This window comes from Glycine soja, chromosome 18 (genome assembly GCF_004193775.1).
Source record: "Glycine soja cultivar W05 chromosome 18, ASM419377v2, whole genome shotgun sequence".
Lineage (NCBI taxonomy): Eukaryota > Viridiplantae > Streptophyta > Magnoliopsida > Fabales > Fabaceae > Glycine > Glycine soja.
In genome coordinates, this window is record NC_041019.1 from 4,609,313 (window position 1) to 4,625,762 (window position 16,450).

The window sequence follows — 16,450 nt, forward strand, 5'->3', positions numbered from 1 at the left end:
TAATTTACTTTTTAGTCAATATTCTTCATTTTTAATTTCTTGACTAATTAACAATGCCATAAGCACATTAGGACTTTCTTGAAGAAATTTTGGAAGAAAAAAAAATCTGCAAAATAGTAGTACATGATAAAAGAAAAAAAAAAGAAATTGTTGTTATTTTTTTTATAAACAATAGTATTAAATAATACTTTTTTTTAAAGAATTCTTAATATTTTACTTGCTTGCAACGTGAGGAAGAAGAAAGACGAGAGAGAGAGGGATAGAAAGATTGCGCGTTTTTGTTTTACAAACAGAGCATCGATCGGAAAGAACACACAGAAGACAATGGCCACACAGACGCAAGATCCACGTTCAAACCCTAACCCTAATCCCAATGCAATGTCGGCAACGCCATCTTCCTCCTTCTTCATCCCCGCCGCCGGCGGCAACGGTCCCTCCGCCGCTCCCGTCGCCGGCTCCGGCGAGTCGCACTCGCACCACCGGAGGGCGCACTCGGAGGTCAGCTTCCGGCTGCCGGATGACATGATTGACTTGTCGCCGTCGGATCCGTTCAACGGCGGATCCTCGACGGCGAGCTTCGAGGAGATCGGATCCGAGGACGACCTGTTCTCCACCTACATTGACGTCGAGAAGCTCGGGGCTGGCCGCGGCGGAAACGGATCGGATCAGAGCGGTTATGGAAATGGCGCCGGCAGCAGCTGCTACAACGACGGCGAGAAGAGTCCGAGCACCGCCGCTGCGCGGCCGAGACACCGGCACAGTAGCTCCGTCGACGGTTCCACGTCGACGAGCATGTTCGGAGAGATCATGGATGCGAAGAAAGCCATGCCTCCTGATAAGCTCGCAGAGCTTTGGAACATTGATCCAAAGCGTGCCAAAAGGTCTCTTCTATCATCCTTCACTTCAATTTCTTTCTGAATTTGTTTTCGTTCTTTGATTTTGGTTTCAGAATCCGAATGCGATGGTTTAAAGTTGATGTCACGTAAATTTCTCTCTACAGTGTTTTCATAATTAATTAATTAATTTTTTTCTGTCTGAGTTCTTAGAATTTCGCATTGCTCCATGGAAGTTAAAAATTGGTATTTATTTATATATATATTCTTTGATTATTTAATTTCCTATTAAAACAATGAAAATTGAAGGTTGGCTTGTCAATGTAATTAGTTGATGTAAGACTGATTTGGACTCAGTTGACATTGATTTGGGAATCTTATGTTTGACGTTGATATTTTGATAGTAGCTTGTTTCCATAACTTAGCGCACGTTTAGATTCACACACACACACTACATGATCATTCAATTGTATAAAGTTGGTTGCTGCGGAAAAATCCTGCCTTGGTATTTTGTAATGGGATATGATTTAAATGACTGAGAGGTGGAAAATGATTGATTTCTGAATAGACAAAGAGTTTGACACTTCAGTTGCATTGAACTACGAAATTGGGGACTATTGTAGGAAAATATGATTGATGTGGTGCCATTAGAGGTTGCATGATCAGTCTGGAGAATTTCAAAACTGCAATATTGTTGCAATTGCTGGTTGTTTTTTAAAATCATCCATCATTAAGAACTTTCTTTTTTTTCTGTAAATTATTTTAAATCTACTGTCATTAACGTGATTCATCGTAATTTCTGAATATGTAGAGACACCGTGAAGAATCTTCTTTCCTTTAAAGTGTATATTGTTTTGATATAGATCTTTCGATCTATATCTAGAACTGCTGTGGGATGGTAATAAAATAGCTATGTATGCTAGTTGAATGTTTGAGCTTTTAAAATGGCAATGAAAGTTTGCAAATGTGAGAGTGAGGGTTATGCCAGACAGCCAGAGACAATGCTATCTAGTTTTATTTACTAATTTGCAGTACCTGTAATTTAGTAGTTGGGATGGATTTTTTTTTTAATTGTTATTCTCAACAAGTATTGTTGTTTTGTATAGAATACTGGCTAATCGGCAATCTGCCGCACGTTCAAAAGAAAGAAAGGCACGCTATATACAAGAACTTGAGCGCAAAGTCCAGACCCTTCAGACTGAAGCAACAACACTTTCTGCCCAACTTACACTGTACCAGGTTTGTGTTGACTTGTATCTAAAAGCGATATTTCTTTGACCTTGTGTAAGCATATCTTCTCACCAGCTGCTGAAACGATGCACTTAAATTATAGCATGAGATATATCTTTCTTGGTATTATTTTAGTGACAAAAATATCACATTTAGGTAATTAGATGCAGTCTTCTTTTTTATTTTTCTTCACAAATTCCTCTGTTTTATTGTACAGAAATCTTTATCTTATAGGTTTGTGATTTAATTTTACAAATTAGCTTGGTAATTCCTTGTACACTTGCTGGTTTTTCATTGAACTTCACCTTTAGTTGACTCAAGTTGTTATGCATAAACTTGTGGCTGAATAGGAATATGACTTATAATATACCATTTCTTGATATTTTATAGAGGGATACAACTGGTCTGAGTTCTGAAAATACCGAGCTTAAGCTCCGTCTACAAGCCATGGAGCAACAGGCACAGCTCCGTGATGGTAACTGTTATTAAGTCAATCACTTTCTTTTGATACATTAGCATGCATGCATAATTACATTGTTTTATACTTTTTAAAATTATTTGTTAAGGTTGATTAATTATATCGAAATTTACCTATGATCTGTTGTAGTTCTTAATGATGCATTGATGAAGGAGGTTGAGAGGCTTAAGATTGCTACCGGAGAGGCATTGAACCAATCTGAGTCTTTTAACCTGGGAATGCACCAGATGCCATATGCAGGGTCAAATTTCTTTTCAATCCCACCACATTCAGGTCCTTCTGGGCACCAGAACATGCAATTGCCACCATTTGGCCACTCCCATTCCACTGTGCCGACTCATCAGCTGCAACAAACAAATTCTCACCAAATGTCAGATATATTGCAAAACGACCAGCTTGGTCGTCTGCAGGGACTTGACATTAGCAGCAAAGGAACACCCGTGGTGAAGTCTGAAGGCCCCTCAATATCTGCAAATGAGAGTAGCACAACATTTTGAAATTTGACCTAAATTTGCTTGACCTGCTGACTTGTCCGTGGCATCCTTCCCTTCTCTTCAAATTGTCTATATAGTGTTGACATGTAGTCATCTAATGAAGGTGCTCTGTTTAATTAAATTATTCCTTCCAGATTAAGGATTAATTATCATTAATTGTTTATTCTTAGGGATGCTCCCCAAAAAGGGGAAGCATCGCCCTTGGGGGTTTTGTCACAAAAGTTGACGCACGCACGCAGTCATCTTGTGAAGTGTGGCATTTTGGTGTTTGTGGGTTTTAGATCACCAAGAATGAAAGGTCATTCTCATGGTATCTTATGTGGGGGAATCTTCATCATTCCCTCTCCAGTCATTTGTAGCATCATTTTACGTGGTAACTTGTAAACCGTGATTTGTTGTTGTGTTCCATTTCAAGGATTTGTAAGATTATCAAAAACAAGGAAAAGATGTGTAAGATGAACTCGGTTCAGTTCCTTACATAAAATGTCTTATTGTAATTTTAGATTTATTCATCATAATAGTTGTGTACAATAAAAGAGTTATAGGGACTAGACTTGTATTATTACGCTTCTCGGATTAGGTATTTATGAATAGCTAGCATTTTTATAACTCTAGTGGGGGACTGCATCAATCATGAATTTGGAGATAAGGTTCGAAATGTTCTCCACCACACAATTATGATTTTGGCTTTGCTAACAGCTGCTATGTCCTTTGTCGTAAGTTTTGGGGATATAAGAACGACAATAGCCCGTCCTCGTCGTGCTCTCTGTCTCTCCCCCAACCTTTTTACTCTTTTCTACTCTACTTTTTGTCTTATAACATTAATATTCAAATCTCTGCTTGGTCGGTCCCAAAACTCTGAAAAGATAAAGGCATATTTGTGTTTTTAGCAGCTGTCTTATCTTGGGTGACCAAGACACTACTGTATTAATTGTAGTGGAAGTGAACTGCGAGCTGGAGTGAAATTTACCTAGAATGTTGGAGTCCTTTTCTACCCTCAACTGAAAAATTGAGGGTCTTGACAAAATAAAAATCTTAGGTGATGGGCTTTTTATTAATTGGCCCATAAAAAAGGACTGAGAGGGGGAATGACCCATCTTAGTGAAATGGGTGTATATTTTTTAACTAATAATATCGTTTTGAGATGGTTTATCTTGTCAAGAAAAAGAATTGCGGAGTAGATGGGTAAATTCATTTAAAATAATTTAAAAAAAATAAAAGAATCTTAACATATTATACAAGTATTATCTATTATCTAAAACATTTTTGATAAAATTTAAATACGATAAGAAATCATAAAATAGTATTAGCATACGTAGGAGGACCTATGTTGGATTTGAGAGGGAGACATTTCATTCCATCTCATGTTACGCTCATTTGGTATTTTTACGGTTTATTCAACTGCAAGTTTTATTCTATTCCATTTCATGTATTATTTTCATATGCATGATAATCATGATTTTAAATTGTGATATGCAAATACGGTCACAACAAAAACGTTTTTCGACTTGCTACAATCCCATAACAATATCAACCATTTTTTTTCGTTATTTCTCACAATGTCAAGAATCACAACAAAACCTGAATTGTGTCTGCAAACATAATTTAAAATTATTATTATTATTATTATAAATAAATTGTCCCTACCGACTTCAATTTCTAGATTCGCCACAATCAACACAATAAATCTAAAAAAGTGAATTAGTGTGTTAATCCGGCCTGAGCCATTCCTAACCCGCTTCCTTTGAAGGTTAGATAGGACAGATCAAAATAATTTTGTAGGTTGAAAGTCTCAACTCATCCCGAAGAAATAAAAGATTAAACAGGTTGATCCAATTAGTTCAACATGTTTTATCATCCTTAATTATTGTACCGCAAACTGCAAAATCACAATTATTTAACAGGAAAAGTCAAGAGCCTAATCAGATTATTTAAATAGCGACATTTACGTCTTACTATCCTTCTAATAAGATTATTTTAATACTTTTTATAGAAGATATTTTGAAATTATATACTTACTGGTAATTCAATTGATAAAAAAGAAAAGTCATCATATAATTGATGCGCAAATCCCGCGAGAATGTGAGATTTTTATTTTTAGTTAGGGTTTGGAAGAAGTCTTCCACGCACAATGTGGACTCTGCTAAGTGTTGTGATCCCTTTTCACGAGTCAAAAACAGAAGCAAGTCGCTACAAAAATGATTTGATGATTTTTTCCACACGTCACTGTTGAATTTTGCTGCCTTTTTCTGATGTTTTTCCATCTTTGGAGTTTGGTACAGACTTTTTTATACTGATTGATTACAGTCGTGTAGAGTCCTGATGCACGTCTGGTGGAAACAAAACATTAATCATCTTATCAATTGCATCTGATTTTTTTAGCAACGACACCTCCAATTTAACATAAATATCCCCCCCACAACTTCCAAAAATTGTCGATGTCATTGCATGTGATATTTTATTTTGTTGATATTTTTTAGCATGTCTTATCAATTACATAGGATAAAGTATGATATTTTTTTAGCAAACATACTAACCGAATTTTGAGTTGGAGTATTAACATCTGCACCAAAATATTTGGAATAAAAACCCACTCATTCCTTATATATATATATATATATATATATATATATATATATATATATATAATTAATTAATTCATTACAGGGATATTATAATAATTTAGCGTTCAACTTTTTAAAAGAAATTAAAAAATTCATAGTAATGCAGTAATGCTCCCTGCTCAACTCATAATTACTTGTTTCCCTCTCCTCTCCCCTCTCTTTTTTCACGTTGGTAGATCTTTGCTCATAATTCAAATTTTGGTTTATTATTTTTATAGGTTTCAAATGAATTAAAACTAACAAAAAAGTTAACCTAACAAATTACAAGATCCGTGCGAAATTGAAAAGCTGTTACAAAGTGGTTGTATGTGTTTGCTAGATGATTTTGGTCTGCAGGTGGGGGAATCCAGACCTCCCTAAACTGATAAGTTAGAGGAGTAGTTTTTTCTACAAAATTTTATGCACTTGTGTAGAATTAGCCTTATGGTGCAGGAATAAGCTTGTATGGGTCTGTTGTGTAACATTTTTATAGCTACGGATTGTATTGGTGAAGTAGTTATTTGTTAGACGTATGTAGGGATTGAGTGATAGACGATAGTGGATCATGGTTCACAAAGGGCATGGAGGTGTTGTCGATGGTGATGCACGGTGGTTTTTTAGTTGTGAGTGGGGCTGGTTTCAGTCAACCATGGTGGTGCACAGTGGTTCCTTGTTTATGAACAATGATTTACCATGAGAGAAGAGAGAAGAGAAAAGAGAGGAGAGAGGAATGACTCATGAGCACTATTATGAATTTTTAAAAAGTTAAACACTGAATTACTATTGTATCCTTATCATGATGAATTAATTATAAAAGAAGAAATGATTGAGGTTTTAATTCAAATATTTTAGTGTAAATAACTAACATACTCCAACTGAAAATTATTAGGTGAGTAAGTGTGTTAGTATATATATAAAAATTAAATTATATCGATGTAATTTTAATAATTATTATATTATTTTTATAATTTGATATAAAATATTTTTTTTATTAATCTAATTGTTTAATTATATTTATATATTATTAAGATCGTTTGTATTAAATTTTGTTAAAATTGAATAATAATAAAAAGTAATCAAATAATATATTTTAAAATATTTATATTATGTTAATTTTAATTTATATAAATGAGATAAAAAATGATTTTGAATTAATATATATATATATATATATATATATATATATATATATATATATATATATATATATATTACTATTTTGAACTTAAAAGGATAAAAAATTATTACCTACATATGATGATAACACTAATTTTCAACTAGGTTGGCAACAGAGCGTTTTACCAATCATCTGTGACACACCACAAATACATTAACAACAAGAAGATACAAAAGCATGGGGGATATATATGGCTGAAATCAATGATGAGAAAAATATATAGCAATCTGAATTAATGCTAGGGAGACCAAGCTTCTTTCAATTAAATTCCTCACTAGCTAATGAAATTGGGGAAGTGGTTCCACCAAAAAAATCCCTATAAATTAGTTTCACGAGAAATGAGTTTATTTGCATAAGTATTGCCTTTACTATATATGTAACCTACAAAAAGGTTATGTGTCTAGTTCTATGTAATTTTTCACCTATTTAGAGATCTCCAAGGAACCAGATCGATCAATTTTCATTTTGGAATGCAGAAACCTAAACCCTAAAATTTATATACATTCTCAGCAAAAGAAATTAAATAAATATAAATAGTCACTTCTAAATTAATTCAATATTGGACAAGCACATAAAATTAAAATTTGGATTAATTTGTTTTGTTGAATTATAATCCACTAATTCTTTTTGCAGTTTTTAATAATTTTTGTAAAATAAATTAATAGTTCAAAATGCAGCTTAACTCAACATGAGCAAACATTGAAAATCGCATATAGTCTTCATATTTATTAATTATTATACTTTTAGGTTCTGAACCCACGTTATTCCTATCCGAAGTCGTTATAAAAGTATATACTTTAACACAAGACATCGGAGATATATTAGAATCTGCCTAATAGTAAAAAATTTAGATAGTTTACACAAGGTCTTAAAATTAAATCTTGTTGTCGCTATTTAAAAAACACACACACAAGACATTGAACATAATTAACAAGTTAAGATGTCAAACATTGTTGTTTATATATACATATACATACATATATATATATATATATATATATATATATATATATATATATATATATATATATATATATATATATTAATTCACAAGGAGATCAATGCTAGCTATATGTTAAACTACGGACTTTCACTTTCAAGTGATCCATCTATTCTCTGTAGTAAGGAGAAAACAAATGACTTTCCACTGTCAATATCTAGTGTTACCAATATTATTTTAGTTTCTTGATTTGTTCCTCTCTGTTGGCCTCTTAATTAATATGGTGAACATTCAGCTATCAGAACTGACTATAGTGAATTATAGCATCGTGATGATCATATCCAACTTTGGGAGTCTATATTATGTTGTCACGTGCTTAATGCTGTGCCGCAGGAGCAGAAAACTAGATAAAAAAATAATTAATTGAAAAAATGAAACTTTAAGACGAAAGTCAATTAAAAAAATTGTGTATACATACGCTTAATTATATATTTTTTGCATTTATACTCATTAGATGTTCATACTTCACTTTCATATATCACTACAGCCTTGCAGAGAAAATGATAAATTAATTGAAGGGATATCTTTTATTGTTGATATACTTCAAGGCTTTCGATCGTTGGATCGTAACACACAATCCATACACTTTATTTCCTTCTAATTAAGTATAATATTTCTTCACTTCTCATAGTATAATTAATCTTTCCACACCACTACTAGTACTAGTGACCCATAGACTTGATATTGCACCCCCTTTGCTGAATGCTTACGGCACCCTGCACAATCACATCAAAATCCATAAAAACTAGTGTAAATAATGGCAAATATTTCCAGTGATCAATTTTAGGCTAAGAGGAATGATAATCATACTTTTTAACACTTTTTTTATTCATAGTGATCAATTGAAATTTATTTGAAAATATCTTTTTTTTTTATCTCACTTCTAAATTAAAAGAGATATATAATTGACACCTATTAAAAAAGTTATTTTCAATAAATTTTAATCAATCCTAAAAAAAGTATAAAAATAAAGTGTTATTAACATTCCTCTTATGACAAATTAAAATAAAAAAAACCCACCAAATGAAAAAAAAAATGGTTAAGGGTACTTACGCTGAGCAGTTAGTGGAAGGGTACACTTTGAAGGGACACTTAGAGCCACATCTTGGACCAACTTGATTGACACGCGTGTAGTCAATGCCAGGAATGCATGCCGCCCTATCCTTAATGCATTGGCATGCACCTCTTCGATCCTCAGCACTCTTATATGCAGCATTGAGAGAGTAAACACCTTGGCAGCACAAGGATGACACGTTCCCTCCTAACACTCCATAAGGTATGCATGGAGTGAGCCATATAGTGATTTGGTCACATGACAAGGTTGATTCAGCATAAGAGCATGTTATGAGCATGCAAGCCATCACTGAAGCAACCAATGTTACCTTATTCACTGCCATTGTTTTCTTAAAAGAGGGTCTCTTTTGGTAAGTAATTAATAGCTTTGTTTTACTGTGTATGGCTTTGTGGGAATGGTTATGATGAGGGTTTGTATTATATAGAGTGGAGAATTTTGGCAGCGACTAAAGGCTGCGAGAAATTTTGGGATAAAGCCAAAGATTTGTTGTTTGAGTGTGATGATTTCATTGTGAAGAAATTAAAAAAAGAAAATATCTCATGAAACTTCAAAGAAGTTGAAGTTGCGTATGTTGAAGAGTTTTGAAAAGTATTAGATCGAGCATAGCTAGGGATAGGGTTACTATATGTTTTTTTAAATTCAGCATATTATTACTTGTGTCAAATTATATTATTAGAATTAATGTATGTTACATGGCCAAGAGACAAAGTATGTTGTACGCGTATGCTCGTCTTGTTAATATTAATATTGTGTTAACCTCAAATAATCGAGAGCCATTCACCTTAATAGTTGTTAGCATAGTTTAATTAATTGGAGTGTGCTAGGTTGATTCGATTGGTATGATTGAGAACTAGTTTGATGATTGATTCATTGATTCTAAAAAGTGTGGCAATTTTTAAAATTGGTGTGAACTAGTGAAAAGCCAATCAAAAATCAGCACAGAAAATCGGTGTGAACCAGCTATGAAGAATCAATTAAAAACCAATGCAGAAAATTGATTTGAACTGATTCTTTTCGATGCTTTTCTCTTTTCTTTTTTAAATAAATAAAATCATATATTTAATATGGATTACACATAGGTATAAATTGTTTTACCAATTATTATTAATTTTTATCTATAAAACATATAATTTAGTCAAATTATATTAATTTATTATTTTCTTTTTTATTACTAATAATATACATTGTTATATTTAATTTGCTAAAACTTAAACCTAAATATTATAATGTATTTGATTTGGACTTGTGTATACTTTAAATGTTAAAAACCTATAAAATGATTTTTTATTTTAAATTTTACTTATTCCAACCAATAAAAAATTTGCATGTAAAAATAAAATAAAATAATAAATTATTAATTAAATTTTTAATGAGTTTTATATGCATACATTTTCAATTAAAAAGTTATCGTCATCCTTAATATAAGTTTTAAAATAATTGTTATCAAATTTATCCTACATAATTATTTAATTTATAATTGAATGATAACGAAAAATAAAAACCTTTACATTGTTAATTAATGTATCTTTTTATTCTTTTTAATTGTGTGGAATTTTATAAAACTTTAAATTCAATTGTTAGTATCGGTTGATTTTGATATGTTGATGTGTTGGAGATGAGGTTTCTTTGACGACTGGTTGAGCTCCATTATGGCATCAATTTTCTTATCTGGCATTTTTAGTGCTTTTGCTATCATCTTAACGTTGGAAAGAAACTATTGTTAAGGACTGCACGTGATAAAACAGAATGATCATACACTTGCATGATAGTCTAGGGGTGCCTAGCTACAAAAAGAAAAAGATATATAGTCTATGGGTTGAGCTATCTATAGGATGAAAACGAGGTTAGAGGGAAGTTTTGATATATAAAAGATAAGGCAGGGATTGATTAACTATTATGATGTATAAGGTTTTCACATATGATGATTTTTTGGCTCATGATGAAAGTTTCTAATTTGTTTGAAGATCGTTTAATTCACCTCAAGCTGATTTAGGATGTTATACCGATCTAGCTTATTTTGTCATTTACTCTTGTTTTCCGTGGAAGCAACCAACTAGAAATGGGATATTGTAGGTTGCAATATTACAACATTTGTATATGTTCTGGACTCCATATTCAGAGGATAAAAGTTGATAAAGAGAAAAAAAATAATATGCTGACATTAATAGTTGTGTTGGTTCTTATTTAATGAGTATCATGCTTTCTACTTGATCATGATTTTTTAGTTTCTAACAAATTTTAATTATTAGTATATATAATATATTAGAGTGTGTTAAAGAAATTAATGTATAAATAACGTTCAGAGAAGGAAATATGTGTGCTTGGGACTTCATCAACGCTTCAATGCATACTTTTATTGCTTGGGACTTTAATTTTGTCCTCCTTTTGTTAGCTCTTTTCTTTTGGCTGATGCTCTAGGGACGTGTTTCTTCCCTAGGGAAAAGTTTGTTCTTTCTGTTTACTTATAATAATAAAAAATGTATTAACACTCCTCAAAAAGAGAAAGTGTATGTGTAACGTAACATATTTTCAGTGAGCAATTTTGGGCTAAATTATAAAGAATCACTAAATAACATATTTGCCAGTATGTAAGCTTTCCTTAATTATCCTTAGTGCACTAGAATGCAACTCTTCAATCCTTATGCATTTCTTTTACCTGCAAATAGAAAAGTGGATACCTTGGCAGAATAGCTGCACAAGGGTGGATGCACATTTCCTCATGAATGATTTAAAGTGTTTTTTCATTAATTCTAAAGACATCAAGAAAAAGATTCAAGACTATATTAAAATCGAATCATGGTTCATGAGTATTATAAAAAAAATTCATATTAATATTTTTCTTTAATTAGTTATTGATTCGAATAATTTTTTTATTTCCTTGTCTATTTATTTTAAAAAAAATTATATGTACTAATCGTAGTCTAATCCAAAATTATCATATATTATTTATTGACTTTTATAATAATATCATACATGAATTAAATTTTAATTAATTAATAATATGAAAATCTTTTATACCGAAAATTCATGGAAAATAAACTCATTTTAATTAATACTTAAATTTCTTTCATCAAAATAAATATAATATGTTTATAAATCACTATTACACCAATATTTTATTAATTAAATTAATTTTAAGATTCTTCAAACTTGAAAACTTTAAATGTTTACATTTTTATTTGCTTGTTTTTTATTGTCAATAAATATTTTTTAAAACACTTTTAAAAATTATATTTCTCACATTTAGAAACACGATGACTTGCTAATTATAATTATAAATCACAAATATTTGCAAGTGAAAAATTATCTATATAATTTACCAGTCCAGTTGCATAAATTGGTCCAACCCGCTTGATAGACACTTGAAAATAAGTAACTGGAATGAGTTTTTATTCCTGCATATCCTGGAATTACAGCCTCATTGTATTAATACTATTGCTAGAAAGATAAACTGATAAGAGCCACAAACTTAAAGATAACTAGCAAAGGTAAAGTAAAGACCCTATCTAATAAAGAACAAATAACTATCCTATCTAATATTGATAAAACAACTATCTTATCTAATCTAACACAAGAGACTGATTTGGCTACTGCACATAGCGAGGATTAGGTTTCCTTATCCGCTTTCCCTGGGCTAATATCATTGCTTCCCTGTTGGACAGGATCCTTGTCCTCAAGGATCAAAGCTGGAAATTGGTTTCGGAGCTCTTCTACTCTTTCCCAAGTATAGCTTCCTCACTATCAGGCCCTTTCCAACGAACCAAGGCCTCTTCTACTGTCCACAATCCTTTCTGCATCCATCTAAACTTCAATATCTGCTCAGGTTGCACTTCCGTTTGTCCCTGGTCATCTATAGAAGGGTCAATACCCTTGTAATTAGAGGTATTCAAATTCAAATCGATCCAAAAACTGAATCAAGCCAATTTTTTTTTTATGATTTTTTTTTCTGAAATCGATTTATTCAGTTCGGTTTGCAGTATGTGTTGTACTAACACTTATATTACTTTAGTGTTATGCATTTTATATATATACCACTTGAGTTTCACAATATTTTATAATGTTATGTATGCCAAACTTATACAATGCATATTATTTTTTTCATATAACTTTTTAAAGATATATTTAGTTTAAAATAAATGAAATTTTGCAAATTTCTAATGTAGAAGGTTTATCATATTAATAAGTTTCATAGATTGTTATCAACAATTTTTTAATGTAATTCTATTTAAAATATAAAAAGAAAGTATATAAATTTTAAAAATAATATTTTAGTAAAAATTGCAAAAACCGAACTAACCCAAATTGCAAAATATTGGTTTGGATTTTATTTTAAATGAAAATCGAACCAAACCAAACCGCATATGCTTTTTTAAGTTTGGTTCATATAACTTTTCAATGAAAAATCAAACTAAACTAAGTCGCAAACACCCTTACATAGGATTATCAGCTGAACCAACCATTGCCTTCAACAATGAAACACAAGGTGCACATGGGTTCCTTCCGACAAGGCTAGGCAATAGGCTACCTTCCCCACCATCTCTAGGATCTTATAGTGGCCAAAATATCGGTTGGCCAGTTTTTGACATGCACGCTTGAACATGGTTGATTGTCAAAATTGATGAAGTTTCAAATAAACCCATTGTCTAACCTAAAACTCCACATCACAATAATAAGCATCAACTCATTGCTTCATGGGAGACTTGGCTAACTCTAGCCGTTCATTGAGTTTGTACAGAACCTGATCATGTTCCATCAGTTCACTCAACTTCATTCACCTCCGCCTTTCCAAAGTTGTATCAAATGAGCTTAGGAGGTAATCACCCATATACTATCTCGAATGGAGTGTACTTTGTGGATTCATGGTAGTTGGTATTATACCAAAACTCATCCCATGGCAAAAACTTTGCCCACAATCTTAGGTGTTGATTGATGAAGCATCGAAGGTATGACTATAGACATTAATTCACTACTTTCATTTGTCCATTGGTTTGAGGGTGATACGTTGTATCGGTCCTTAATTGGGTTCCTTGCAACTTAAAGTATTCTTTCCAAAACAATGACATGAAGATGGTATCCCAATCACTTACAATGGATGATGACATCCCATGTAGTTTAACAATCCCTTCAACATACATTGTTGTAACTTTATTGGTTGTATAAGGAAGTGTCAACATGAGAAAATGGTCATATTTGCTTAGCCAATCAACCACCACCATGATAGCATTTTTCCCTTGTGATGTTGGCAACCCCTCACTAAAGTCAATGGTAACATCCTCCCACCCTTGATTTGGAATTGCAAGAGGTTGTATCAAACCAACTGGCTTCTGGGTTTCATATTTATTTACTTAGGAAGGCAATTGAATGTTTATCTTGGGAGAGCACCGCACCTATCACAATATCACTTGCATATGTTTTTACAGTGAATGGTCAAGAAAATTTGACATGACAAATGTTGGTGTAGACATCATAGTTGTCTTTAACTCTTCAAAAGCCTTGGAAGATGACTCTATCCAAGTAAAGTTACACTTCTTGAACATTGATGTCAAGGGTGTTGCTATGGTCCCATAATGCTTGACAAACCTCTGATAATATCATGTTAACCCCAAGAATCAACATAACACAATAGTTGTTTTAGGCTTGGGCCATGTGGTTATAGTTGTTGCTTTGGTAGGGTCCACCTTTACCCCTTCACGGCTTATAAAATGGCCAAGGTATTCTAACTCCATTTGTCAAAAATAGCATTTTGAACACTTGCCATAAAACTGATTTTTTGCTAATAGTTGCAATGCCTTTTCAAGGTGTTGAAGATGGTATTTCCAAGAATTGCTATAAACCAATATATCATCAAAAAAACACTAAGATGAATTTCCTAAGATACGGTGCAAATATTGCATTCATGGCCACTTGAAACGTAGATGGTGCATTGCATAAGGCATGACAAGATACTCGTAATGGCCATTATGAGTCTGGAATGCTGTCTTGTGGACATCTTCAAGTTGCATTCATATCTGACAATAGCCTAATCTCAAATCCAGCTTGAAGAAAAACTGAGATTGTAATTCATCTAGCATATTATCAACAGTTGGGATAGGGAATCAATCCTTGATTGTTACCTCATTCGAGGCTCTATAATTTGTATAAAAATGTCAACTTTCGTCTTTATTTCTAACCAACAACACAAGAGACAAGTATGAGCTAGTGTTATGTGTTATGATGCCCAAATTAAGCATTTCTGAGACTTGCCGCTTTATTTCATTCTTTTGGTGGAAGGCATAGCGATAAGGTCGAACATTAGTCGAAGTTGCTCCTTCCTTGGCTATTATAGAATGATCAAAAGGTCTTCTAGGTGGAAGACCAATTGGCTCTTCAAACACATTAGAATATTACTACAACAAGCACTTAATTTTGCCACTAGTGGGTGGTTCCACTTCTTCCCCCTTTTCTAAGACTTTAATTACAAGCAACTCAGCTTTTTGGCATTTTTGCTTCAAGAGTCTATAGAGATTGCAATTGCGAAATCTCATCTTTTTGCCCTATTATATCAAAGTCACATCCATCCTTGTTAAAGTTCATGGTAAGTGGCCGCCAATCACAAACAAGACCCAATGACTCTAGCCATTGGATAGCCAGAACAAGGTCTATCCCTACCAACAATAACATATACAAAGTACTGGTGAAACAAAATCCTTGTATATGTATGGGTACATCATCGCATATTCTTGGGCACTTGATATTTGCTCCATTGGCCAGTTGCACAACAAAAGGAATTGAGTGGGTGATAGGCAATGAGATGTTGGCTGCCTTCTTTTGGTTGATAAAGTTATGTGTAGAGCCATTATCTATCAAAATAGTGGCAGGTTTCCCTAACATTCAACCAACTTCAAGGTTTGAGAATTTGTCCACCCACTCAATGCATGGATAGACACTTCAACCCTTTCTTCTTCCTCTTTTATCCCATTGTTCTCTTCCTCCTCATTCAAGTCAATCATAAAAATGTGATTTCTTACATTTATCCCCCACAATATAGCATTCATCACAATTGAAACACAACCCCTTGTCTCTCCTTTCTTGCATAAATTTTTTAATGTATATTTAATACACATGTAAATTTAAATAATAAATTTTGTAACAATTAATTTTGATATAACAAATTAACTAATTCGTATGTTTTTTTTATAAATAAAAAAAACAATTACTATTAAAAAAATTAATTTATTAATAAATTAAAAAAAACATACGAATTAACAAATCATATGAATTATATTAAAATTAATTGTTACAAAATTTATTATTTAAATCTACATGCACATTAATTAAAAAATTTAATATTATATATAACATTATTTATTTTATAACATAATTGACATATTAACTTAATTAGTTAGAGCAATGTACTAATAACCTGAAAGTCACAGGTTTGACTATTACTTGGATCATTAATTTATAAATCATATTTTAAAATATAAAAAAAATACTTACGGCTTTGGCCATTAATTTGTAAATCATATTTTAAAAGAAAAATACTTACGGATTAACTATTCTCCTTCGTATATTTTTGTT

The 16,450-nt window shown here is 32.2% G+C and overlaps 2 protein-coding genes across 2 annotated transcripts; one reads left to right on the top strand and one right to left on the bottom strand.

Moving 5' to 3' along the window:
- The first annotated feature begins 222 nt into the window (after positions 1-222).
- LOC114394996 (transcription factor RF2b-like) lies at positions 223-3,553 on the top strand. Its single transcript, XM_028356678.1, has 4 exons — positions 223-881; positions 1,940-2,072; positions 2,454-2,538; positions 2,671-3,553. Exons 1-4 carry the CDS (start codon positions 325-327, stop codon positions 3,036-3,038), a joined length of 1,143 nt encoding a protein of 380 aa, XP_028212479.1. The 5' UTR covers positions 223-324; the 3' UTR covers positions 3,039-3,553.
- Positions 3,554-8,206: 4,653 nt separating this feature from the next.
- LOC114395507 (non-specific lipid-transfer protein 1-like) lies at positions 8,207-9,281 on the bottom strand. Its single transcript, XM_028357301.1, has 2 exons — positions 8,869-9,281; positions 8,207-8,531 (listed from the first exon to the last, which is right to left on the bottom strand). The coding sequence occupies exons 1-2, from the start codon at positions 9,210-9,212 to the stop codon at positions 8,522-8,524; spliced, it is 354 nt and encodes a 117-aa protein (XP_028213102.1). The 5' UTR covers positions 9,213-9,281; the 3' UTR covers positions 8,207-8,521.
- Positions 9,282-16,450: the final 7,169 nt, after the last annotated feature.

Bases quoted from the DNA above. Each gene is read 5' to 3' on its own strand.
- LOC114394996 (XM_028356678.1), top strand. From the start codon at position 325: ATGGCCACACAGACGCAAGATCCACGTTCAAACCCTAACCCTAATCCC. The intron at 882-1,939 runs GTCTCTTCTATC...TGTTTTGTATAG, and splicing joins GATCCAAAGCGTGCCAAAAG to AATACTGGCTAATCGGCAAT. The intron at 2,073-2,453 runs GTTTGTGTTGAC...GATATTTTATAG, and splicing joins CCCAACTTACACTGTACCAG to AGGGATACAACTGGTCTGAG.
- LOC114395507 (XM_028357301.1), bottom strand. From the start codon at position 9,212: ATGGCAGTGAATAAGGTAACATTGGTTGCTTCAGTGATGGCTTGCATG.